This window comes from Eschrichtius robustus, chromosome 10, assembly GCF_028021215.1.
Source record: "Eschrichtius robustus isolate mEscRob2 chromosome 10, mEscRob2.pri, whole genome shotgun sequence".
Taxonomy (NCBI): Eukaryota; Metazoa; Chordata; class Mammalia; order Artiodactyla; family Eschrichtiidae; genus Eschrichtius; species Eschrichtius robustus.
The window spans coordinates 42,101,002-42,125,541 of record NC_090833.1 but is presented as its reverse complement, the minus strand read 5'-3'; the positions used below and the strand labels follow the sequence as shown (position 1 = coordinate 42,125,541).

Genomic DNA, 24,540 nt, shown 5'->3' with positions numbered 1-24,540 from the left:
TGAATCAGAGCCTTTGTAGAAACTTCATTTTTAACGGGCTCTTTGGGCAATTTTAAGGGTTCTGAACTCTGGGAACTGCTTCTCAAATGAACTTTCCTAGTTATCTGCACTGCTTTTCTTACCCAGAGGAAACTGTGTTCTTAAATAGATTGCTGCTTAAAGGAGAGGTTTTATATAGTATATAAATATATTCACATAGACATATGAATACGGTCATCTTGAAAAAAAAACATTGTTTTTTTTGTTTTTTTTTTTTCTGCTCACAAAACTAGTGAATGTTCATGGTGGAAAGTTTAGGGAAAAAAGAAACTCACAAAATCAACCATAATTATCCATAACCCCACCAGTCAGGGGTAATCACTGTTAACGTTTTAGGGTCCATCCTTGCATTATTTCATTAACAAAATTGGAATTATACTAATTATTTAAAAACCTTCCCTTTAAATTGCATTGATAAAATCCTTCAGATGGGGCGGGCTTGGTGACATTTTTGTGAGGAGCCCTCGAAACCCATGCTAATGTCCGTGTTTGGAGCTGGTAATCATCTGCTTGGCTTAGCATGCCAGGGCTGCCTGCTGGGTCCCTGTCATGTTCACAGAACAATCGCATCCTTCATGGGGTGGGTACTTGGAATGTTGGCGCAAGAAATGTGGCATTTGACCCACACGCCTGTGAGCCTTTCCAGCTTGAACTTCTGGTTCAATTTATGGACCGATTTCTTTGTACCCCTGTACCTAGACCTCTGTCTGGTGTCCTTCCATCCAGTTCTTGGCCTTGTTCACTGCCCTGCATCTGAATAACATAAACCAGGAACGCTGCCTTGGGCTGCCATCCTCCCAGCTGCTGAGAACCGCATGGTTAGAGTCTCCTGAGACCTGTCTGCGTGCTTTGCTAGCCTCCTGAGCCCTGGATATAGGCAGGCACGGTTCAAAACCAGATATATGCACACCATCCCTCGTGTTGGCGAGACCAAGACCCTCTCACATTGCCCTGCCCTTTGGTGCTTTCCTTACACCTCTGTGCTGGAGCTCTGTCCCTTGGCCGTCTGTGTAACCTGTTCCCAAGCTCTGACATTGCTCAAAGGCTTGGGTCCAGTTTCCCTGGCTTGAGCTGGCCTTACCCTACTGCCTGTAGCCATGCCAATCATCATCTTAATTTTCCATGTTGCAATCAAATATTTTTGCTGTTAATCTTGATATATATTGGGTAGGTGATACATGCTTAGGTCTAAAGGATTATCAAAGATCCTCTACAGTGTCCACCTGGTTCATAGCATGGACCAGCACATATATACTTTTAGGACTTTTGGTTGCAAGTGACAGAAGCCCAACTCTTGGCTTACGCAAAAAAAAAAAAAAGAAAGGAATGTATTATCTCATATAACAGAAAAGTGCAGGAGTGATTTAGGAGCTCACATGATGTCAGGAAGGTCTTTTTCTCCATCTCCTGGCTCTGCTTTTTTGTGTGTTGGCTTCACCAGATGGCCACCAGTGGTTGCAGGTTTAGCTCCTACGAGTTCTTTCTTTCCCTCAATAGAAACAGCTCCTCTTTTCTAGAAGTCTGGATCCAGGTCTCAGAACCAAACCCCACTGGCCAGCTTGGGTCACGTGCTCATCCCCTGGAGCTGGGATTGGCCACCCTTGAAGCAGGTGGACCGAGAGTGGCAGCCGGTTCTTCCCTAAAGGAACAGCAGGGTGTTACTAGCTCTGTCCAAAGAGTAACCATAAGCTTCCACCACAGGGCCCAGTAAAATATCTGTGCACGGAATTGAGTAGATAAATGACTGGGTTGGGGAAGGCAGAGATGGGGCTTGACCATCGTTCTTGTAGTGTATCCACCCCAGGGTAAAGTGCTGGAAGAGCATCACTCATTCTCAATTTTTGACCCTGTTTACTGTCACCTCTGCTTCTGCCCAGAGCCATTCCAGACAACTACAAGGTGATTTTTGTACAAGGAGGTGGGTGTGGCCAGTTCAGTGCTGTCCCCTTAAACCTGATTGGCCTGAAAGCAGGAAGGTGTGCCGACTATGTGGTGACGGGATCCTGGTCAGCTAAGGCCGCGGAAGAAGCCAAGAAGTTTGGAACTGTGAATATTGTCCACCCCAAACTTGGGAGTTACACGAGTAAGTGCTGGGAGCTGAGCTGGACAGTGAAATGCTGGCTGGCAGGTGGTCCCTCGTCAGCTAGCAGATCACCCCTGCCCCAGGCAATTCTTTCGTCCCCTTGTCGGTAGTTAGTTTGATACCATTTAGATTGGCTGCCTGTTCCTGTTAAGATTACTAACTGGCTGCTGCAGAAAGAGTATGCCTAGGCTGCTGACTTAGCTGCAAAGCCCAGGGGCTGGTTTGGCTTTAGGTATGGCTTGATCAAGGGCCGCCAACAGTGTCTCCCGGTTCTGGTGTCTTTCCCTGTCTCCTCCACAGTCAGGAGAGCTGCCCCCCTCCTTTTTAGAAGATGGCTGCAGCTGCTCCTGACCTTATATTCTCCCACGTTTCAATGCCTTTGCTCATGCATTTCCAGTAACAGTCTCATGTCTCCTGTGTCCCATTCTGTATCAGTCAAGCGGCCTTGCCTGAGTTGCATTGTACCTTCAGGGCTATGGGTGGAATTGGTTCTACTGGAACTACATGGGCTGAGAGTCGCGGAGGCTGACGCCCACAGGAAACTGTCAGTGGACATAGGATGGATGGATACTGGGCAACAAGGAAAAAACCCAAATACCACGCCATTCTTGAAGACTATTTGCCCCCCATAACAGTCAAAGGGGTGGGATGGGTCATCCCTTTAGGCTGTTGGTGGTGATTGTAATGTAAGATGGATAGGGTGCTTTCACTTGTGAATGCTCTGGGAGCTGTCTTCCCATGCTAGGGGAGGGGTGTCATTCCTGGTTGCCTCGTATCTCCCTAAGGAAAGAGGGGAGGAAACGTGCGGAGTCCCCAACTTGTCTCCTGTGATAGAAATTCCAGATCCGAGCACCTGGAACCTCAGCCCAGACGCCTCCTATGTGTATTACTGCGCCAATGAGACCGTGCACGGAGTGGAGTTTGACTTTATCCCTGATGTCAACGGAGCAGTGTTGGTCTGCGACATGTCCTCAAACTTCCTGTCCAAGCCAGTGGATGTTTCCAAGGTAGAGTGTAAAAGAGGCCTGCGCCAGCGGGGGGCGGGGCGGGGGGAACCAGCCTCTCGGTTTCTCTAAGGACATTTTAATATATACCAGAAAAGGGAAGGGCTGACAGTGTTGGTTGTCAGAATGTTTACGTGCTGACGTTCCCAGCCCTGTGTTAATCGTCGTCTCCCAGGGGTCCCACTTGAGTCCTTGGGGAATTCATCTGCCTCTGAGAGTGGCGCTTAGAAAATTCTTTTGTCAGCATCTTGGGAGTTACTTGCTGTCATCAAGGAAAGGTGTGCATTATCCAAGCTTAGGGGGCTATGAAGGAGCCCCACCTTGCTTTGTACCCAGCTCAGCTCCAAGAGCATGGACATGACATGTAGATTGCTGAGCAGCTCCCCAGGGTGGGCACTGGGAGGAGTGCCCCAGGTGCATGCCATGGGAGGTACGATAGCTGTAAGGAGTTTAAAACAAACTGACTAAGAAGTAGTCTGCCTTTTAAAAAGTTGTGGTAAAATATACTTACCATAACTTTACCATTTTAACTATTTTTAAGTGTACAGTTCAGTGGCATTAAGTACACACACACTGTTGTGCAGCCATCACCACCATCCATCTCCAGAACTTTTTCTTCCCAAACTGAAACTCTGTCCCCATTAAACGATAACCGCAGTCCTCCCTCCCCCCAGCCCCTGGCAACCACCATCCTACTTTTTTTATTGGTCTCTGTGAATTCGACTGTTCTAGATAACCTCATGTAAGTGGAATCATGCAATATTTGTCCTTTTCTGTCTGGCTTATTTCACTTAGCATAATGTCCTCAGGGTTCGCCCATGTGGTAGCATGTCAGAACTTCATTTCTTTTTAAGGCTGAGTAATATATTCTGTTGTATGGATGTACACATTTTGTTTATAACCTGCTTTTTATTTTCACTCACCATGCACTGGCAATTCTAAACAAAGTCAACTATAAAATACTCCCTGTCGAGCCACACTGTTCCCCCCTCCTCCCACTTGGGATGCCCCTGAATTTTCCTACAGGTTTCATGGGGAGACATGGAAGAGGGTTCTACATCTTACACGAAAAAATTTCCCAAAGTATCTTTAAACATCTTTTTTTTTCTAAAATTTCTTCTCTCTCAGGCAGCTTGTCCCATTATTTCTCAGTATCTTCTGATTATCCCTTTATACAAATATAAATGGATAAAAAAATTGATTTCTTTAGGTTACCAAGGACAGCAGCTTTATTTTAAAGATGGGCTTGGACGTAGAAAAGAGGTATACTAGAGTGAATACGAATAGATACACGGTCTCCACAGTGATGGGTTTGGGCTGGCCCCTCCCTGGAGAGAAGGATCAGACAGATTTGTAATCTGCAGTCTCTGAACTCTTGTGTATCGATTTGCTGTCCCGGATAGAGATTCCTTTAGAGAAGGGAATGCACTCCGAACAGGATTAAAATAGAGTCACTTCCTCATAAAAATTGTGCTTTGGAAGGAGATTGGGAAGTTTGACTACATTTATGAAAAATGACCCAGTGCATCTAGAACAGCAGGCTTTCTCTTTTGCAGTTTGGTGTGATTTTTGCTGGTGCCCAGAAGAACGTTGGCTCTGCAGGGGTCACGGTGGTGATCGTCCGAGATGACCTGCTGGGGTTTGCCCTCAGAGAGTGCCCCTCGGTCCTGGATTACAAAGTGCAGGCCGGAAATAACTCCCTGTATAACACACCTCCCTGCTTCAGGTAACTCCAGGGTATGGCTTGGGGACCAGTGAGGAGGTCTCAGTATTTCCCATCAATACTAGTTGACTTTTTAAAGTAGGGCATGATGCCACGAATCAGTGATCTAATAGCCCAGATATCCTATTAGGATTCTCTGCCCAGCTCACCTCTCCCTCGTCCCCCTCTGTGCATTGTTTGATCAGCTTTCCTTGCCTTTCTTTTGGGGTGTTTTTGTTTGACCTTGGTAGCCTTGGTGGTTCACCATTAACCCAAAAGCTTTCTGCACATGAAGTGTCACGCTTGCATCTCAAACAACCAGTGCGGCTTTGGAGAAGGACTTTCAGAGGCCGGACTACTGGTCTTTTTCTTTCCTTACTGGGTCTGCTTGAAGCTGGCTGCCTGGCATCGAACACACTGCCTGGAACAAACACCTCTCTGGTTTTTCACCCAGTCTGCAGGGGTCCTGTTAGCCTGGCTTCCCCTTATCCGAGTGAGAGGCTGCATTACAGCACTTTTGGGGAGAGTAAGGCTACCCCACCATACAGTCTTTTAATTCCCAGACTCAGGTAGCTTGTGAAAATCTTTGTGACACCTAGGATTTAGCAATGGCCTGAGAGATTTTACTATTAACAAGCTGTGTGACCTTGGGCAAGTTGCTTAACCTATCTGTGCAACAGGTGTCTCCAGGAGTAATTGGTTACTGTGAGGATTGAATGATTAATACATATGTATAAAATGTGCTTGGTGAGTGCCTGGCTCTCAGTGACTTATACATGTTAGCTTCTGTATTATTATTGTGGTTTCTGTTTTATCCCCAGCCTTAGCAGCGGGGATAAAAGAGCCAGAGTTTATAGATTATCTTATCTTTCCAGGGCAGCTATGATGTAAAATAGTCATGTGTATGACCCTCTTAATCTCCCAAGCACCCTAGGAGGTGGGTACTCTTATTATTATTCCCATTTTGCAAGTGAAGAAGCCAAAGCCATACTTCAAGAAGTGGCATAGCCGGGGTTTGAACCCAGGCGATCTGGCTTGAGAGCCCAGGTGTGCACACCCTGTATCTTTGTGCTCTTCACAAGCGAAACTCTCAGTGTGGGCTTGTGTTGGAAAGATCCCATCTCTGGAGAACGGTTGGCTGCTGGGAGTCCAGCTCTCTGAGTCTCCCGGGTTTTCCAGGGATGGTAGAAGTTCTCTTAAAAGAGCAGATGAAGAGGGGTTCGGGCCCTTTTTTTTTTTTTTTTTTTGATTTATAGGAGAGATTTATTTGAAGAAATATTACAACATATAAAAACTACATAAAGTCTTAATTTCCACTCATACAGTGGTAAATTTGATATAATGCATAATAAAAAACTTTTAAAATCCAGAACGGACAAAGTACTGAACAGTTTCATCACTAAGTCAAATTAGTTGATAAGCAAATCTCACAGAAGAGCTTCACGTCAGCCAAGGCCACAAACACCACGTACAACACATCTGAACTGACAGATTGACATGTTAAAAATACAACAATACAGGCTGCGGCTCCGTGGGGTTGGGGCTTTGTTAGAGGTCTCCCTCTGAGGCGCTGCCTGCAGGAAATTTCTTCCATGTAATTTACCAGAGGAAGAAAGGAGCTTTTTCCGAAGCTAGAATTCTGATGGAAATGTTTGCTGGTTTTCTGTGCGGCTCACATGGGCCGGCGCAGCTCCTCGCTTTGTGTCCCCTGCTTTCCTCAGGGCGCGGAGGGGGTTCCAGTGCTTGCTCTCCTGGTCACCTGTCGATCCCACTCTGTTTCACCCTGGTTGAAAGTGCTTCTGAAGTGCCTGGTAGGGATTGGGGGGCAGGGCTGAACCTGTCTCACCTGCCCGTCTTATCTCTGGGGTTTCTGGCAGTGGGAAAACCCGTGACCACCGGCCAACTGGGAAAGGAGCACTGCCGTGCTGAGCGGTGCAGGGCGGCTGGGGAGCCTGAGTGCAGGGCCCCTGGAGAAGGAGCTTCGGCTCCAGGCTGCGAGGTGGCAGGAGGTGGTGGGAGGCGTCTGTCCTTACCTGTTAGGACGTGCAGCCAGGGCCTGGCTTGCGGGCAGGTGAGTCTTTCCAGGGGGGCAGAGGCCACCACAGCTCCGCGAGTGAGACGGTAGGAGAAGTCAGGGAGAGCCCTGGCCCTGAAATGGGGCCTGAAACGGGGCTGAGCACAGGCTGGAGGAGCAGGGGGAGCTGTCCTGCCCTCTGGCACCTTCTCCATGAGTCACCTGGAAGTACATTTTTAAAAACGCTAATGGATATGTGTTAAGATGCAGTCGGTTAATATTAGAGTGAAAAATCAGCAGAAACAGTGAGAAAGCAGGTCAGTCTGTCTAGTGGGAGATAAAAAGGTCTGGAGTCAGACCTGGTGGGCGCTGAGAGAAAGTCCTCCTGTGAGTGACTCAGAGAGGGTCACTCCCCTACCAGCCCCTGTGCAGGCTTCCACCCCTGGCCCTGACCGGTCGGGTCAGCTGGCCAACCTGGGCACCTGGGGGTGGGGCACAGGCTGGAGGGGGGGGCAGATACTCCCCGCCCAGAGCCTTCCTGCCTGAAGAGTGGGCTCAGCCAGACACCCAGAAACAAGGGTGGAAAAGGGGCGAAGTTTCCTCTCCAGACAGATCAGAAGAGTCAACACTGAGATCATCTCGGGGCAGGATCGCTAGTGGTATTTGATCAGAATCATATAAACGTGGAGGACCAAAGAGATTGGGTTAAAGGTATTCTGACCCAAGACACCCCTTGGTGTCTTGCTTTCCTTTACCCCGAAAGAAGAGAAAAGGAAAAAAGTAAGTCTGGGGGCTTCCCTGGTGGCACAGTGGTTAAGAATCTGCCTGCCAATGCAGGGGACACAGGTTCGAGCCCTGGTCCGGGAAGATCCCACATGCCGCAGAGCAGCTAAGCCCGTGAGCCACAACTGCTGAAGCCCGTGTGCCTGGAGCCTGTGTTCCGCAACAAGAGAAGCCACCGCAGTGAGAGGCCCTCAGCAACTAGAGAAAGCCCGTGCACAGCCACGGAAGACCCAACGCAGCCAATAAATAAATAAATAAATAAAACAAATCTATTTTAAAAGAAATTTAAAAACCAGAAAAAGTAAGTCTGTATAATTGAGTAGTTACCCTAAATCTATGACTTGAAAAACTTAGATTTCATTTGGGGTACTTCAGCTTTCAAGATTAGAAACTTGTAGCTCAGGCAGTGAGAATGAGCAGTGCATGGAGAGAGGAAGCTTTGTGTAGAACACCCTCCCCAGGCCCTAGATGTAAGGGGGCAAGGCGCCCAGAACACTGCAACTTTGTATCACATGGAAGTCCTTGAAAGTGTCCCAAGTTTGAAAAGAAGCTCTTTTTTTTCTTTTAAACTCCGAGCCAAGTGACCACAGGCCCTGGGCGGTTTGAACTGAGCCTTCCTGTAGTTGCCTGTAGCCCTGAGCAGTGAATTGGGGTGGAATAAAGGACCGCGTGGGCGTTCTGTTTAACCCTTTAGTGGAACGCACTAAGCCCAGTTCATGGACAAGCAAACGGATGCCTAAACTTCCCTTTTAAGCCCACAAGACATTTTTACTTACCACGACTAACTAGCTGTAGTGTGAGGTAAAGTAACTAATAAGAAACAAAATGACCCCACTGACCCAGGCCGCCTTACTTATCAGCATAGGAGTGTGGGCTGCCAAGGGGGCCTAGTTCTTCAGAGCAGCCAGGGAGAGTTTCCCGGGGAACTTTCTGGTGTGCTTTTCTAATCCCTAGTGCCCACAGAGTATTTCGTGTTGCCTTAAAAAATTAACACATGGTGTTGGCAAAGATTCCCAAGGCGAGCAGAGCCTGCGGGGTAACCATTGTTAAAAGGCTTGCTGTGTAGGGCATATGCAAACAGAGCCGTATATTTAATTATGCAGATGGAACTTTACCATATAGGCTGTTCTGTGAATCCTTTTTTCTATCCAGCAATGTACTGTGAACACTGCCATGTCAGCTCAGACGCCTGCCTTTTTTCCCCCTTTGAACTGCTGAGTGATATTCCAGAGAATGGATCTGCTGTGATTCATGTAGTCATTTAGCGCGCAGGCTGAGACAGTGTGCCTGCCCTGTGTGGGGCGGGGGCATTTTAGAAGTGAAGCCGTGCATCAGTTAAAAGTTAACCCTGGTGAGTGGGGACCAGGTTTCAAAGCTGCATAAGCATTTTAGGGCCCCTGTGTTTTGAAGGTTTCGGATTGTATGGGGGTAGCAGCACGAGTTAATAATGCATCGGAAGCTCCAGTCGACTGACTCACGAGGCTGGACATCCTTCCACTCCAGGGGCATCTGGTCTCCAGGAGCGCCTGCTTCCTCTGAGCCCCCTACCTCACGCTGCGGCTTTGTAGACCGAGGCTGAAGGTGCTGGTTCTGGGCAGCGTGTAAAATGGGTGGGCTTTCTGCTGGCTGTGCCTGCTCGGATCTCATTAAGATGAGCCAGAGAGCGTGGGCAGTGAGTCTGGGCATGGGGGTGATTCACACACCAAGAGGGAAGTGTGTTGGTGCTGAGGTCTGGCTGGGACTGTGGACCTGGCCTGAGCCTTTGCTGCAGCCTTGATTTGATGAATCAAATAGCAGCAGCTTGGGAGCCCTGGGGTAACAGAGCTGCAGGTAGAAGTGAAGCTCAGCTTCCAAAAAGAGCCGTTGAGCAGGCAGGCACCCGCAGGTGGCTCGGTGTGTTTGGATCGTGTGGCAGGGTGTGTTTCTGTGGTCTTTGGGGGAGTGAGCAGTTTGGGGTTAGGTGGAAATTCGAGAGCACCTTACGGAACAGAGAAGTGGGAGGGCAGCACCGCATCTGGAACACATGGCTACACGTCCACACACGCGCGTGTGTGCTGTGATGCCCCTGTAGCGGCTGCTCTTGGCAGCTGTGTCTGTGTGGCTTGGTGCCAGCCTGGCTGCCCCGCTGGCAGGTGAGAGAGTGGGTGAGGGTCCTGGAGCCCCTAGTAAACCAGAGGCCTTTGCTACTGTGAAAAGAGCTGGGGCTTTGGAGTCAGACCAACTGGGGTTGGAGTCCTGGCTTTCTCAGCCACTTATTAGATGACTTTAGCCAAGTAAAGCTGTCTGAGCCTGTTTCCTCACCTGTAAAGTGGGATAATGGCAGCTCTGGCCTTGGATTTTTTTGATCAGTAAAAGGGAGAGTCCTGGACCGCTGAATAGTCCTTCCCTTCTCTTACTTTCTTCTTTCTCCTTTGCCCCTCTGATTTCGCAGTCTTTATCCAGAGAGCTCCAGCCGAGGCTGTAAATTATTCAGAGGCTGTTTTCTGCTTTGAGCTCCCTTGCCGCTGCCCCCAGCTGCCGTTTCTCCTTCCTCCCAGGGCTGTCTGGGGAGCCAGGCTGGGGAGGCTTCCACAGGGGCTATCGCATGGCTCTGGGTGCTGGCTGCTCCCTGCCCAGTGCCCGCTGGGCAGCCCAGTGTGGGCTCTGCTATCTTCTGGGGTAGAAACGCCGGGATTCTCCACGCACCTGGAGGCAGTGAACGAGCCAGTCAAGTATCTTGGGCTTCCCTGGGACAAGCTTCTGGTGTTCGAGCGTTTTCCCCTCCCCACCCTGTCATGGTGTTAGTAAGTAAACGAGGAGGCAGCTGTGTCTGGGGGTCCCTACCCCAGATCTTTGCGGGACACTGATGCTCAGCAACTAAGTTTGCACAGATTCTTGTGGGGGACCTTTGTCCCACTCAGAGAGAGGCCATAGCTGAGCACGGACCTTTTCCACACTCCCAGTTCGAGGAGGATGGTCTCTTTTCCCCGGGAGACCTCTGCTCCTGCCCCGTGGGCTTTCAGTGAGGTGCACAGAGAGCCCTCAGCACCTTTTTATTTTTTATTATTTTATTATTTTTTAATTTTTTGGCTGTGCCGCGTGGCATGTGGGATCATCGTTCACTGACCCGGGATCGAACCTGTGCCCCTTGCAGTGGAAGTGCAGGGTCTTAACCACTGGACCGCCAGGGAAGTCCCCTCAGCACCCTTTTAAACAGAGGGGCTTTCAGAAGATCACTGGGAAAACCATCCGCGGCTCTTCAACGTCTTGTGTTTTGGGCTTAGTTTTGAGTCCTTAACTAGTAAAGATACTACTAACTACACCTGCCATGTGCCAGCCCTGCACTAAGCACTTCACCCAACCCATTTCCTGCAGTCCCCACAAGAGCACTGAGGTCTCTAAGTGACAGAGTTGATATTTTGTCTCGGTAGACGATGCACCCAAGCGCTATGAAGGGCCGAGGTGCAGCGGGTTCTCTCGGAACCAGGGACCCGAATCCCACCCCATCTGCACTCCTGTGTCTCAGATGAGCCTCCTTCAAATGTTCCTTGTCGCTGTTACCTCATAACTCACCGTTTCCCCAACACACAGTCCTGCCTCTTCTCATTCCCAATTCAGTAAAGCCTATGGAGGGCTCTGATTGGTCCAACTCTGAAACCAGGGGAGCAAGGGACCCCGCTGGGTCCTCCTGCTGGGCGGGAGGGTGGAGTTAGGAAGAGCAGGGCAGCTAAAATGCTGGGTGTCCAGCGTCGGTGGGTAGGCCTCCCTGTGTGCAGGTGGGAAAGTCGAGGTCTGGATCACTGGGCTGACTAATCCTGGGTAGCCTGTTAGGGGCAGCTCTGGGACTAGAGTCAGGACGGGGACTTGGAGCCCAGGCTCTTAGGCACTCTGCCAGCCGGCCTCCGCCCGCTGGTGGGCTGTGCGGCAGGGCTTTGCGGGAGGAAAGGTGAGCACTGTGCTGCCAGCCTTCCAGGACTGCAGGGCCCAAGACACGGGCGCCTAGGAATAGAAAATAAAGAGCCAGTGGTAAAAACTAGGGGAAGTGTGGGCGTTCAGAAAGTGAAGAGTTAACTGGTGGGGGTGGGGAGCTAGGTGTCTGAGGATGCTTGTGGCAGCGATAAAATGTCAGCAGGGGTGGAGACAGGGAGCTGTGTTCCTGGTGTCATGAAGAGTTTGCGTTCGGGCTTGGGCTGGACAGGTGGGCACCGATGTGACCTCTAGTGAAGAGTCTAATTAACCCTCTTTTCTGAATGGCCCTCAGGGGCCTAGAGTTGGGTTGATCTTCGTGTTTGCTCTGTGACACGCTCTTGTCCTTGGTGTACACATGGCCCACTTTCATCTTGTCTGTGTCTAAGGGTGTTTGTAAGTAAGTCTGTTTTAGTACAACTTCAGACTGTTTGCTTGGATGTCTTTCCACTTGTGCAAAGCTGAACTCAATGGGTATATGTACTTTTTAAAAAATTATTTATTTATTTATTTTTTAACATCTTTATTGGAGTATAATTGCTTTACAATGGTGTGTTAGTTTCTGCTGTGTAACAAAGTGAATCAGCTATACATATACATACATCCCCATATCTCCTCCCTCTTGCGTCTCCCTCCCTCCCTCCCTATCCCACCCCTCTAGGTGGTCACAAAGCACCGAGCTGATCTCCCTGTGCTATGCGGCTGCTTCCCACTAGCTATCTATTTTACATTTGGTAGTATTTATAAGTCCGTGCCACTCTCTCACTTTGTCCCAGCTTACCCTTCCCCCTCCCCGTATCCTCAAGTCCATTCTCTACGTGGATGTATGTATTTTTTACTCTTTATTTTAGCATCTATGTCATGGGCTTGGTCCTGGAGTGGATTAAGAACAACGGCGGTGCAGCAGCCATGGAGAAGCTTAGCTCCATCAAGTCGCAAATGATTTATGATGTTGTTGATAATTCTCAAGGATTCTATGTGTAAGTTGATGGGGTTTTATCTCACATTTTGCCTCTTGTGAATTTAAAAATGTGTATATGCCATGTCCTTTTGGAGCATGGATGCAGCTACCTTTCTCTGAGACACTGAAGTCCTCAGGAGCATGAGTTAGGTAAGTCTTCCCTCCTGCATCCCATTCCCAGGAATCCCGGGCTTTGGGACCTGTCTCCCAATGGGTGGTAACGTTTCTCACACCACAGACCCCGGGGGCAGACCACTCTCCCCAACCTCACCTCCTCTGTATGTCCCCTGGGGACAAAACACATACTTGCTGGAAGCTCTCAGCTTTACCTCAGGACTCACTGGAGACCCTTGGTATAAACACCCACTCCTGGCCCCTCCTCTGGGTTATTTACCCTTTTAGGAAAGTTTACTCTTTCGCTTATTACAGGACAAATGCTCCCATCCCAGGCCTGCAGTTGGTGAATGGAATTGGCTCTGGTATGAGTTGACTCCTAGTTAAATGTTTTTGTGACTAATTGATTCATGAACATGTGTTGACCGCTGGACCAACGCCAGAGAACGTATGGGCCTGGTATTGATCTCCTAGGGCTGCCAGAGCAAAGTACCACTAGCTTGGTGGCTTAAAACAAGAGAAATTTATTTTCAGTGTTCTGGAGTCCTGGAGTTCAAAGGCAAGCTGTCAGCAAGGCTTTGCTCCCTCCAGAGACTCCAGGGAAGAATCCATTCCTTGCCTCTTCCAGCTTCCAGGGGCTTCAGGCATTCCTTGGCTTGTGGCTGCCTCAGCCCAGTCTCTGCCTCTGCCTTCACATGGCCTCCTCCTTTCTTGTGTGTCTTGTCTTCTGTCTCTTACAAGGTCATTGGATTTAGGGTCCACCCAGATAATCCAGGATGATTGATCTCATCTAGAGATCTTAGCTTAATTGCATCAGCAGAGACCCTTTTTCCAGGTCACATTCACAGGTTCTGGAGGTGAGCACGTGGATAAACCTTTGCAGAGGCCACCGTTCAACCCCCTACAACAGGCCTGTCACCAAAATGCCAGATATAAAGTACCTAGTACAGTGCCTGGCACACAAGGAGCTTGACAGAGGATGTTTTCATTTGCTTTTCCCCACCTTGAAGGAGGGGACAGCTGTGGGAGGACCAGACTTTATGCTCTGTATGCACGTGTGTTTATACACATACATGCGTAAACATTTACACTCATTTGCCAAGCCAGGACCCCTTTCTTAGCGGCATTTACTCTTTGGAGTTCAGTGTGTTGTAAGAAAAAATATCTGGCTGACAATAACAAGGGAATTTTCACTCTTTTAAGAATTTAGTGGGCCTCGTAGGACAAAAAAATGGTGCCTCAATCCTGCCTTAGAATTGTGTGTTTTACCCAAGATTTGCTAAGACATCTCCATAACCATCCATGGGTGGGGTTGTACTTTTGGGACAGCCCTAACTGCTGCTGTCCCCTCTGCCCTTAAATGCCTGCCTGCTCCTATGAGTTCTTGGCTTGCAATGACACCCCAGCCACAAGCCCTCAGGGAGTCTGGCTTGGCTGAATGACTTGACCTTTGGGGTCCTCTTCCACATGCCATCTGGGGGAAAGGGTACACACTGTGCATTTCTGCCTGCTCTGTGGTTCTGTGGCTTGGCCCTTGGGAATCTTCCACTTTAGAGCCTGACGTGTGAGAGAGGAGGCCAGGGTACTCCACTAGCACTTACTGGAGCCATTGTAGCGTGCATGATCAGCAGTAGATGGTCCAAGGAGTTCATGGCCAAGGGCTAAATAATGAGCCATGAGCTGGGGACAGGGAGATACTGCTTTGGCTGGAGGCGAAGGGAGGGCTTTTACATGAGCTTGAGCCTTGGACAGGAGTAAGAATTAGGCAGAGAAGAAGGCGGAAGTACTTTTAGGAATTTTTAGGAAGGCAGGGAATGGCCTCTGCAAAGCACCGAGGGAAGAAAATAGTGTGTTTGGAGAGCAGAGAGTGGGCTACCTGAAGGGTATGGCTCGTGCTGGGATTGGAAAGAAAGTTTGGAAAGGTCTGAAGACATGTTTAATTCACTAGCTCATTTATCCATTCGTCTATCTACCCATCCACCCACCCATCCATCTACCCATCCATCCACCCACCCACCCATCCATCTACCCATCCATCCACCCACCCACCCATCCATCTACCCATCCATCCATCCATCCGTCCGTCCGTCCATCCATCCATCAAGCAGATGGCGCCTGAACACTCCTCTGTGCTACCCTTGTTCTAGGCTCTGGGGATACCCAGAAGAATAAGTCACCTTTCCTGGCTCCATAAGAGTGTTCAGGATCTGAATGTGAGTGAGAGCACATGGCAGCTATTGTGGAGGGGAGACCAATTTTCTATGAGCTTTTGGCTCTGTATATTTCTCAGGAGATGTGAAGGCACAAAATGGGAGGACAGAAAGCATGGTGATACCTCCAGAAGAAATCCAGGAAATTAAAAACAAAGCATAGAAGGAACACCAAGAATCCCCTGAATTCTCTCCCCCCACTTGAGATCCTTTAACTGCAAGCACCCAACCTGGCATTTTCCAGAAGGCAGCCTGTCGAAGCCAATGTGGCAGGCAGGTCATCTGAGGAATCTCATCACCTTCCCATGCAAAACTCCTCATTCACTTATGAACAGCCTTGACCCCGAACTTGCATCCTCTTCCAAATAAACCTCTTTCTGGGAACTTCCATTCACCCCCTGGGCCGCCTGCCCAGAAAAGGTGATCCGGCTCATGGTGTTCCTCTGGGACCTTGTTACCAGGGTCAGGAGCAGGCTTTGCTCCCTCTCTCCTCTATGTTAGCAGTTGGATGCTCACTAGTTGTCTCTGTGTGCACTTGGGTTTTCAGGAAGTTCTTCGCTATGGAAATACGGCCTCGAAGGGGAGGTGAGCAGTTAAATGAAAATGCATGTGAATAAAGAGTATGTAACGTAGAGGTTAAGAACATGGGCTCTTGCACTGGGTAATTTGTGTAAAGCACCAGAAACCGTATTTGGCACATAGGGAGCATTCCTTAAGGGTTAGCTCTTAATAGTATTTGTGGTTATTATGGAAAGCACCTAGGATGTTCCTGACACATAGTGTTTAATGTGTATTAGATATTAATTTTAATATGATAAAGCTGTTGAAGTGATCAAATCCATATCCACATCTGAGGTCACCTTTTCTCACTTTCATGTGGGGTCCAGACCTTAGGAAAGAGAGGGAAGCATGTGATATGTCTAGTGACAACCCCAAAATAAAATAAAGCAGGCAGAGCCCTTGGCGCTTTACAGATATTAATACATTTTATTGTCATCACAACCCTGTGAACAGACAGTGTTTTACAGCAGCACAGACAGGTTAGGGTCAGGTGCAGTGGGGAAGTGGGATCAGGCAGGATAAGAACATGGGGAGAGTCGGGGGGGCTGGTTCCAGAGCCTTTACTAAGGAAACAACAAAAATCACAGATGATAATGACTTTTTTTTTTTGAAAATGCAGGAATCAGTGGAAAAACTAGAAATGATCATGTTCAGAATTGTGATCAGTTGTGTCTAAATATGTAAAAGTCAGTTACTTTCCCCATACTCCAGAAATAACAATAAAAAACAAGGAAAGATCCCATTCGCAGTAGTCACAAAAATTAGTAAATATCTAGAAGTCAGTTCAGTGTTCACCTGAAAAAGTTAGTGCAAAAGGATAGATGAAACATTTTAAACATATATGTTAACGTTAATAAAATGTAATGTTAACATATGATCTATTAACGTATAAAGCCACTGGCAGAGGGAAAGACAGATCGGTGGAAAAGTCCAGAAACTGGTCTATGTTTACTTGAGAATTGCATTTTAAATTAGACAGTTTTAAAGTCTAACGTGACTTTTTGTCTAATTGACTGATTGAAGCATTGATAATTCATTTATACAGAAATTAGATATTTGCATCACAGCATACACAAATTCTAGTCAGTCGAAAAGATGCAAATGCAACTAAATGCAAGAAGCAAATATAAAATACAGGAGAGAATTTCTGTGTAAGTGTAGTGAGTACAGAAGCCTTCCTAAATAAGCCATAAAACTCAGAAGCCATAAAGTAAAAGATATTTAATTACATGAAAATTTAAAACTTTTCTACAGTTCAAGACATAAACAAAACAAAATGACAGACACAAAAGTTTGGTAGCGTATTAACATATAAAGGTTACTGTTGGTATAGAGAAGAACCCACAAATAAATGAAGAAGGATAACCAAATTTTAAAAAGGCAGGGGGTGGTTTGTAACTGTATGAGCAAACAACTCAGAAGAAACACAGCTGGTTAATAGACGACTGAAGAGGGGCCAACTTCTTTAGGAAATGCAGATTAAAACCATGAGATTTTCTTCCCCTCTGATCAGCAGAAATTCTAAAGACTGATAACATCTGGTGTAGGCAAGGGAACAAACACACTTTGCGTATGTTAAGTATAAAAAATGTGTTCAATTTTGGAGCGAGGTTTGCAGCATACATCAAAGTTCAAAACTCTGTTGCTCTTTGACCAAAGACTTCTAGGCACCTGCCCTCTGCCAGTACTCTGCCTTGCACAGAAGTGTGCACAAAATCGGGCACCCACAAGTCCAATGCGGGATACTTACGTAACGGGGAAAATCTAGAGACAACCCGGGTGTCCTTCAGGAGGGGTCTGATGAAGGAAATTAAGATCCATCCGTAGTATGGAGTAACGTGTGCGTGGAGAATGGGGAAGGTCTGTGAGCAAACTGGGAAGATGACCTGATATGTCATCAGGTCAAAAGGAAAAAGAGCAGGTGTAGAAAAGGACATGTCTATTATTCCACTTAGAAACCCACAATGTTTGTATTTGTAAATACTATATATGTATATATGTACATGTGGAAACACGCATATATACACGTATACACATTTGTGTATCTGATCCTGAAAATGCGCAAAAGACTGTTAATGGCAACCACCTCTGTGGAAGGGAATAGATCTTCATATTTTTACTCTAGTTTTCCTAATCGTGTGCAAATTTAGAGTTAATTTTTTATTTAAAATTAGGCAGTCAGGAGAGGCCTAGTGACTCTTTTGTGGGCTTCTCTCACCTCAGGATGCACTCTTCACGCCCTTCTTGTTTCTGGTTTGTCTTTTGGAGCAGACACCGCTGAAATGAGCGTCTTGTCATCGCTTGCCAACTGCCTGCGGTTTTCTTGGCGCCCTCCTAACCCTCACCACCTTTGTGAGATGCTGTTTCCTGCTGAGGCGGTGCCTTTCCCCTCACACATACCCCTCTGGTACCTTGGGAAGTCCCGGGGTTTCTCAGTGGGCATTCTAGAATACTCATCCCAGAGATGCAATGGGTTGGTTTTTCAGCCACATGCATTTGGGGAAAACTGTGTTCCTATATGAATTATTCTCTTGGGAGTTCACGATTCACAGGAGCTCTTGAGACGCTCTAGGAAGTTGAGTCAAGAAACCTGTGTAGCCCTGTTCATGCAGGATTTCCTAAATGTCTATGACTGACTGTGGCCCCGCTTTTCCAGTCACAACCATCCTTATCAGCTTCCGTCATAGACTCCCTGGGGAGCGCTGCTCAGACCCTGTCCTGGAAGCTTTGTAGTCCCAGGATTACCCGCTGCTTCCGTGCCCACCCGGCCCCGTGCTAGCGCTCTGTCAACGTGGCACCTTCTCCCTGCCCCCCAACTCGTTCAGGCCCCAGGCCCTGCCCCCGCTCTGGGATTCAGTGATAACGCCTGGGAACGGTGGTCCAGCACAGCCCACGGCAGTGCTCAGTGTGGCTCACAGGGTTTAAAACACACAATGTGAGCCCTTATTGGAACATGGGAAGATGATTTAAATCCAGATGTCTTATTTCATAATCCACGTGTCTCTGAAAGTGGGAGAAGCAGACTGGGAGGGCCGTATGTTTCAAGCAAAAGGGAGACTCTGTTTCTCTGTGGGAGTAAAGAATGGGCCCTCACAGTTAACAGGTAACGTAGGGAGTTGGTGCTGAGTCTGGCATGTTGGGCCTGTTATACTCATTTATATGACCGTTGGGTCCCTATTGGCATTTACATTTACTGCCCATGCTTGAAACTCCCCAGTGTCCCTGTCTTGGTCACGAGCCCGCATTCTGTTGACCTAGAAAGTTCTTTGTGGGAGCTTTCTAGCAGGCCTCTCCCTCCGTGTCCCCACCCTCCAGCCCCTATGTCGTAGTGCTTTTTCTAAAACGCAGAACTCCTTGTTGTGCAGACCTGATTGCTCCTCGTTGCTCCAGGATCCGATCGATCCAGTTCCCAGGAGACCGTGTCTGCAGGGCCCTCTGCGGTCTGCAGTCCTGCCCCCAGCCAGGCACCCAGCACCCCAGGTGCTGCAGAGAACTTGCTGGGGTCCCCTGTGCCTTGGCAGACACAGCTCTCTGCCAGATGCCCTTCCTTTGTCTCCCCCTGTCCTGACCCCTCCTACCTCCCTTCCTCTGAAATCTTCAACCTTCTCTCAGTCAGAGTTACTTGCTCAGCTCTGTGCTTCCACAGCACTTGTCCTGTGGAATTTGAATTCCCTCCACAGCCGTCTTGCTAGGTTGGGAGCAGCCAATTCCCCTTCATCTTTTTCTTCCTTCCCTCAGCCCCACACCAGGGACACTCTCGGGCACCGTGCAAATTTAATCTTCAGTTTCTAGTTGTTATGACATTGTTGCTGTCATGATACCACCTACGTTCACAGTAGGATGGGTAAATGTGTGGGGGACGACTGTAAATACAGATTCTTTGTAAATCCAGGTTCTTAATTCTTCCCCCTTTTAATATTTTTTCCCCTTAAGTCACATGTCCTTTTTGCTGCTCCAGCTCTATAATTGGACTCTCACCTGGGGAGCCTGAGGCAGCAGAATATCAAAGAGTGTAGACACTAAATTTTTAATTTAAATGTCAACCAGGATACCTACTACCTGTGAAAAGGGGGGCCCAGAATTCAGGCTCAAAGCCTATTACCAGATACTTGGTTTCCCTTCTTGTGTCTCTTCTGTCCGTCGATGTGCATTTGACTCCTATTAACTTTAACAGGAATTATGTGTGTGCCCTGAGGGGCGAGCATAGCTTTTAATGGGGGCATCCTCACACTGCTTTTATTTGCTGTTTAATTTTAATGAATCCCACCCTGTAGAAGTGGAAGAATGAAATAGGATGTGCTTGAGAAAATGGAGAGAGTTGTTACATATCTTCCTTGTAATCCAGAGTAGCATGTCATCTCTTCTTTTGTTTGTCTCCTTTGGTTGTCAATGGAAGATAATTTTGGCTTGCTTACTTTCCAAATCAGAAACTGAAGTCAAATACTAACGTATCCTAGGTGAAACTTGACTCATTCATTTTTGAGAGTCTGTGTGAGCCCTGTGTAAGGTGCTGAGAATAAAAAGACACATTTATTGACTTCAATAGTTATTTACATAGCATTGAATGTGTTCCAGACACTGTTCTAAATTCTATCAGTTATCTACTTCTGCATCATAGAACACTTCAAGACAGTGACTTAAAACCACGGCCATTTCTTTTGCTCAGGATTCTTTTCAGTCAGCAGGTTGGGCTGGGCTCAGTGGGGTGGTTTCTTCTGCTGGTCTCATCTGAGATCACTTATTCAACCAAAGTCATCTGGTGATTCACCTAGAGTCTAAAATGGCACCCCTCACCTGTCTGGCAGCTGGTGCTGGCTGTGGGCTGGGCCTGTTATTTCCAGCAGGCTAGCTCGGGCTTGCTTACATGTCAGTGATGTTTTAAGAGGGCAGGTATAGAAGCTGCATGCCCCTTGAGGCCTCAGCTTGGAAGTTGCACTGCATCACTCCTGTTGCAGTCTCTTGGTCAAAGCAAGTCCACAAGGCCAGCCCAGATTCAAAAGGTGTGGAGCACTAGACCCCACCTCTTGCTGGGAGGGCTGCAGAGAATTTGTGGCCATTTAGTCCTCACATCAGAGAGGCACAACAGAGAGATTTAGTAACTTGTTCAAGGTCACACAGCTTGGGACAATACAGTGTTTTAAGTGCTTTGAAAGCTGCTGCTCATTATTTTTAAATCTTACAGCCACTATTCGGACCAACTTATTTTTTTTTCTCTGCAGCCTTGTAGAGAAAGGGTCATTCACATTGCTGTGTGGCTGCCATGGGTTGGAAGCTTCATATATGTTGTACCACTGAACTGTCATAACTAGTATGAAATGGAGATATTATTATCATTCCCAATATTCAGATGAGGAAACTGAGGCTCTTGGAAATTAAGTATGAGTCATATAAGAGAATGTTAACTCACTGTTCCATATGCAAGAGTGGTCTCCCTAAGTAAATTATAAATGTCCTGGAGCAGATCTGTTTTTAATCTCTTGTTTGCATCTGGAAAATGGTTTTTAAAAATTTTTTGTTGCTGACAGTTAAAACTGGATTAGATAGCGGCTGTGCTTTAGGGCATCCAGTTCACATTTATTACATTTACTTCATAGTCTACTTTCACCCTAACTAGTGGCAATAGAATTGCAAGTTGATGGGAACAGTCTTACTCTAATCACCTGTACATTTCAGTATACTCCATTATGATATTTAAATATATAACATATTATTAAAATAACATTAAAGGGAACATAGAATTATCCCATGTTCTCACATCCTGAACACAAATATTTTCTATTTCTCTTTGCTTCCTTAGAATCTTTATATCCACATTTATACTCTAATTAGAGTAGCCATAACATCTAAAACTTTTCACTTGTTAGATCATAAACCACTTCCATTTTGCAGCCTAATCTTTATATTTATCTTTTTATGTGCCATCTTAATATTTAGTTATAAAGAAATGTTATAATTTATTTTATTTCTATGGTGGACATAGGTCGTTTCTAACTTTACCTGTTGTAATTAATTACAGAATATATGATGTTCTGGATGGGCTTTAGTTCAGATATTTTGTTTAATTCCATCTCTAAATATGTACTCTCATATTTTTCAAAACATGTGTTCTGAATTTGATTCCCAACTCCTGTCAAGAACCATGTAAATGCGTTGTGTGTGTGTGTGTGGGTGTGTGTGTATGGGGTGTGTGTGGGTGTGTGTGGGTGTTGTGTGGGTGTGGTGTGTGGGGGTGTGGTGTTTGTGTGTGTGTGCATGGGTAGGTGTGTGTGCGCGTGGGTGTGTGCGCGTGGGTGTGTGTTGTGTGTTGTGTGTGTGTGTGTTGTGTGCGTGGGTGTGTATGTGTGTGTGTGGGTGTTGTGTGTGTGTATGTGCGTGGGGGTGTGTGTGAGGTGTGGGTGTGTGTGTGTTGTGTGTGTGGTGTGTGTGTGTGGGGGGTGTGGGTGTGTGTGTGCATGGGGGTGTGGGTGTGGGGGGTGTGTGTGTGGGGGTGTGTGTGTGTGTGGGGGGTGTGTGTGTTGTGTGTGTGTGTGGTGTTTGTGTGTGTGTGTGCACGTGGGTATGTGTGGGTGTGTGTGTTGTGTGTGTGGGAGTGTGCGTGCGTGTGTGGGGGGGTATGTGTGTGTGTGTTGTGTGTGTGTGTGTGTGGGGTGTGTGTGGGGTGTGTGTGTGTGTGTGTGTGTGCGCGCACACCAACAGTTTTACTCTGGGAAGCTGACTTAAGGAAATAGTTCAAACATACAAAAAATGTCCAAGTAATCCAATGTTATGATGTTTCTTCATATGTTAGCATAACTATTTTTTGTAACTAATGCTTTACTTTTTTTTTCTTTTTGCATTTCTATAACCAAATAACTGACATAGAGTTAATTTGGGGTATAAGTTTTAGATCTAAATCAATTTTCCCTATACAGCACTACAAATATCCCTCTCTGTTTATTAAATAATATTCATTTTCCTGGAATTATGTGATTCTTTTACTGAATGCTTAAGTATAATATATAAATGGGTTTATTTGGATTAAAAAAAAAATTTTTTTTTCTGTTGCTTTGTTAATGGCAGTTGCACATTGCAGAAAAATAGCTGGAACAAAAACCATGTTTTTCAGATGTCCAGTGGAGCCCCAGAATAGAAGCAGGATGAATATTCCATTCCGCATTGGCAACACCAAAGGAGATGATGCTTTAGAAAAAAGGTTTCTCGACAAAGCTCTTGAACTCAATATGATCTCCCTGAAAGGGCATAGGTGAGTACATGTTCCATCCAGAAGCTTGTCAGAGAATTGGTTTAGTTTTCAGACGCTGAAGGAAACACATCTAGGAGCCTGCCCATCCTGGAGCAGCAGTTATTGTAACTAGTTGGGAAAGACCGTTTGTTACGGGGGTTCTCCTGCTGCTGCTTACAGACCCCTTAGCACGGTTCCACGGCCGAGAGCATGGCGGGGCCACACCTTCTAGGAGCTTTGGTCAAAACTACCTTTGAAAATCTCTGCTCTGACAGCACAAAGGGTGCCATCCCAGCTCTGGTGCAGCTGGCACAAGCCTGTTCAGTGTAAGAACAGATCACTGTTGCTGCCCTGAACATCAGAGAGAGTAGTTAATCCTGTAAGCTCCATGAAAAATGTATGTTCTCACGCATGAGAATAGCTGCCCGCTCCCTGCCCCCTGTACGGCAGGCTCATCGAAGAGTTGAGCTAACCTAGGTTCCATGTGAGCGTGACGGTCCTTCACTGCGTTAGAAAGGAATTTTCTAATGACTGAGGTGTGTGAAACTCCTGGCCACCTGCGGGGGCTTTCAGGTGGGAGGTTGGACACGGTGGTCTCGGGTGCCGTGACTCTCTCAGGAGCTGGTGACGGGAAGGAGGGTCGTCCTGGTGTTAAACCAGATGCTCCTGTTCTTAACGGCTGCATCTGTGGTTCTTCTAGGTCCGTGGGAGGCATTCGGGCCTCTCTGTATAATGCTGTCACCATCGAAGATGTCCAGAAGCTGGCAACCTTCATGAAGAATTTTTTGGAGATGCACCAGCTATGAGCACATCCTAACGAATATACACTCTGCCCTTGAACAATGTACAAAATTGAAAGTCACTTGGGCATGGCTAAAAAAACTAAACATAGTATTTTTCTCGAATGAACATGCTTATGATAGATTTTCTTCTTTTTTCAGAGAACAGCAAAACATCCACAGCTATGCTAAGCTGTTGAAACTTAACCTTAATTCTGACTTGAACTGGAAGCTTTTAAAAAATCTTCTCTTGCTTTTCTACCAAATTCTAACTACTGTTGTCTTTGCTGCTACTTTTTCTGCCTAGATCTCATATTCAAAGCTGCCTATGAGTTTAATTATATGCAAATTGCAGGTTATTATTTTCAGAGACACACAAACACACAGCATGGAGGGTGGGTGGAGCCCTCTAGGTGCTGAATTTTGATCCTTTGCAAGATGACAGTAGTGGGGTCTTCTGGATTCTGCAGCTATTAATTCAGGTCACCACCGACCGTGTTGTGATGTTCCAGACTAAAAGGCAAACTGGAGATCGTTCTTTATGCTGTTATTCTCATAAAGATAAAAGTGACATACTATATGTTTATGTAGCAAGGTCTGTTTTTAATACCAAATAGTTTATATCTCTATGCATTTATATCTCTGTGCATTTATATTTCTAATAATACGGTTCTTGTTGATATATGTTGAGACTTTGAGAATTTGTTAGGGTCCTTGACCTTGTGCATTAGAGTGTTACGTTCTCAACAGCTGTGTGCCTCCCCTTCCCCCTCCCCTCTCCCTTTCTAAGCTGCTTCACAAGATTTGGAAGCTCCCTGATTCACTTTTACTTTCCTTTCAGTGGGTAGAAGAACGGTTGGTTGGTTGGTTGGTTGGTTGGTTCTTTGTTTTTCAGTTATGCTGTTAAACTAAAAATCTCTGTTAAACTCCCTTACTGTTTGTTCACGTGACTGTTCTCTTTATGGTGTTTGACCAGTGATGCCATGAGTTCGGGAAGATCTTTGCTGAAGAGTCTTTTCCCCTCTTGTTTATCCATTGTCAGTGTTTTATGTTGACCGTGCGAAGGACATTAAAGTCCTAAAACAACTAAATCTTTGTCAATGAATTTCTTTACATGCTTTTT

At 46.8% G+C, this 24,540-nt stretch overlaps 1 protein-coding gene across 2 annotated transcripts in view; it reads left to right on the top strand.

The window, feature by feature from the left end:
* Positions 1-24,508, top strand: part of LOC137770871 (phosphoserine aminotransferase) — a 30,233-nt gene extending 5,725 nt beyond the window's left edge. Inside the window, exons 4-9 of one of the 2 annotated variants that reach the window (XM_068553906.1) lie at positions 1,917-2,122; positions 2,957-3,129; positions 4,683-4,852; positions 12,422-12,550; positions 22,522-22,659; positions 23,339-24,508. In XM_068553906.1, coding sequence (XP_068410007.1) covers positions 1,917-2,122; positions 2,957-3,129; positions 4,683-4,852; positions 12,422-12,550; positions 22,522-22,659; positions 23,339-23,444 — 922 coding nt within the window. In that variant the 3' untranslated portion in view covers positions 23,445-24,508. The remainder of the gene's footprint in view (positions 1-1,916; positions 2,123-2,956; positions 3,130-4,682; positions 4,853-12,421; positions 12,551-22,521; positions 22,660-23,338) is intronic. The other variant, XM_068553907.1, reaches the window with a different exon arrangement.
* The last annotated feature ends 32 nt before the right edge of the window (positions 24,509-24,540 follow it).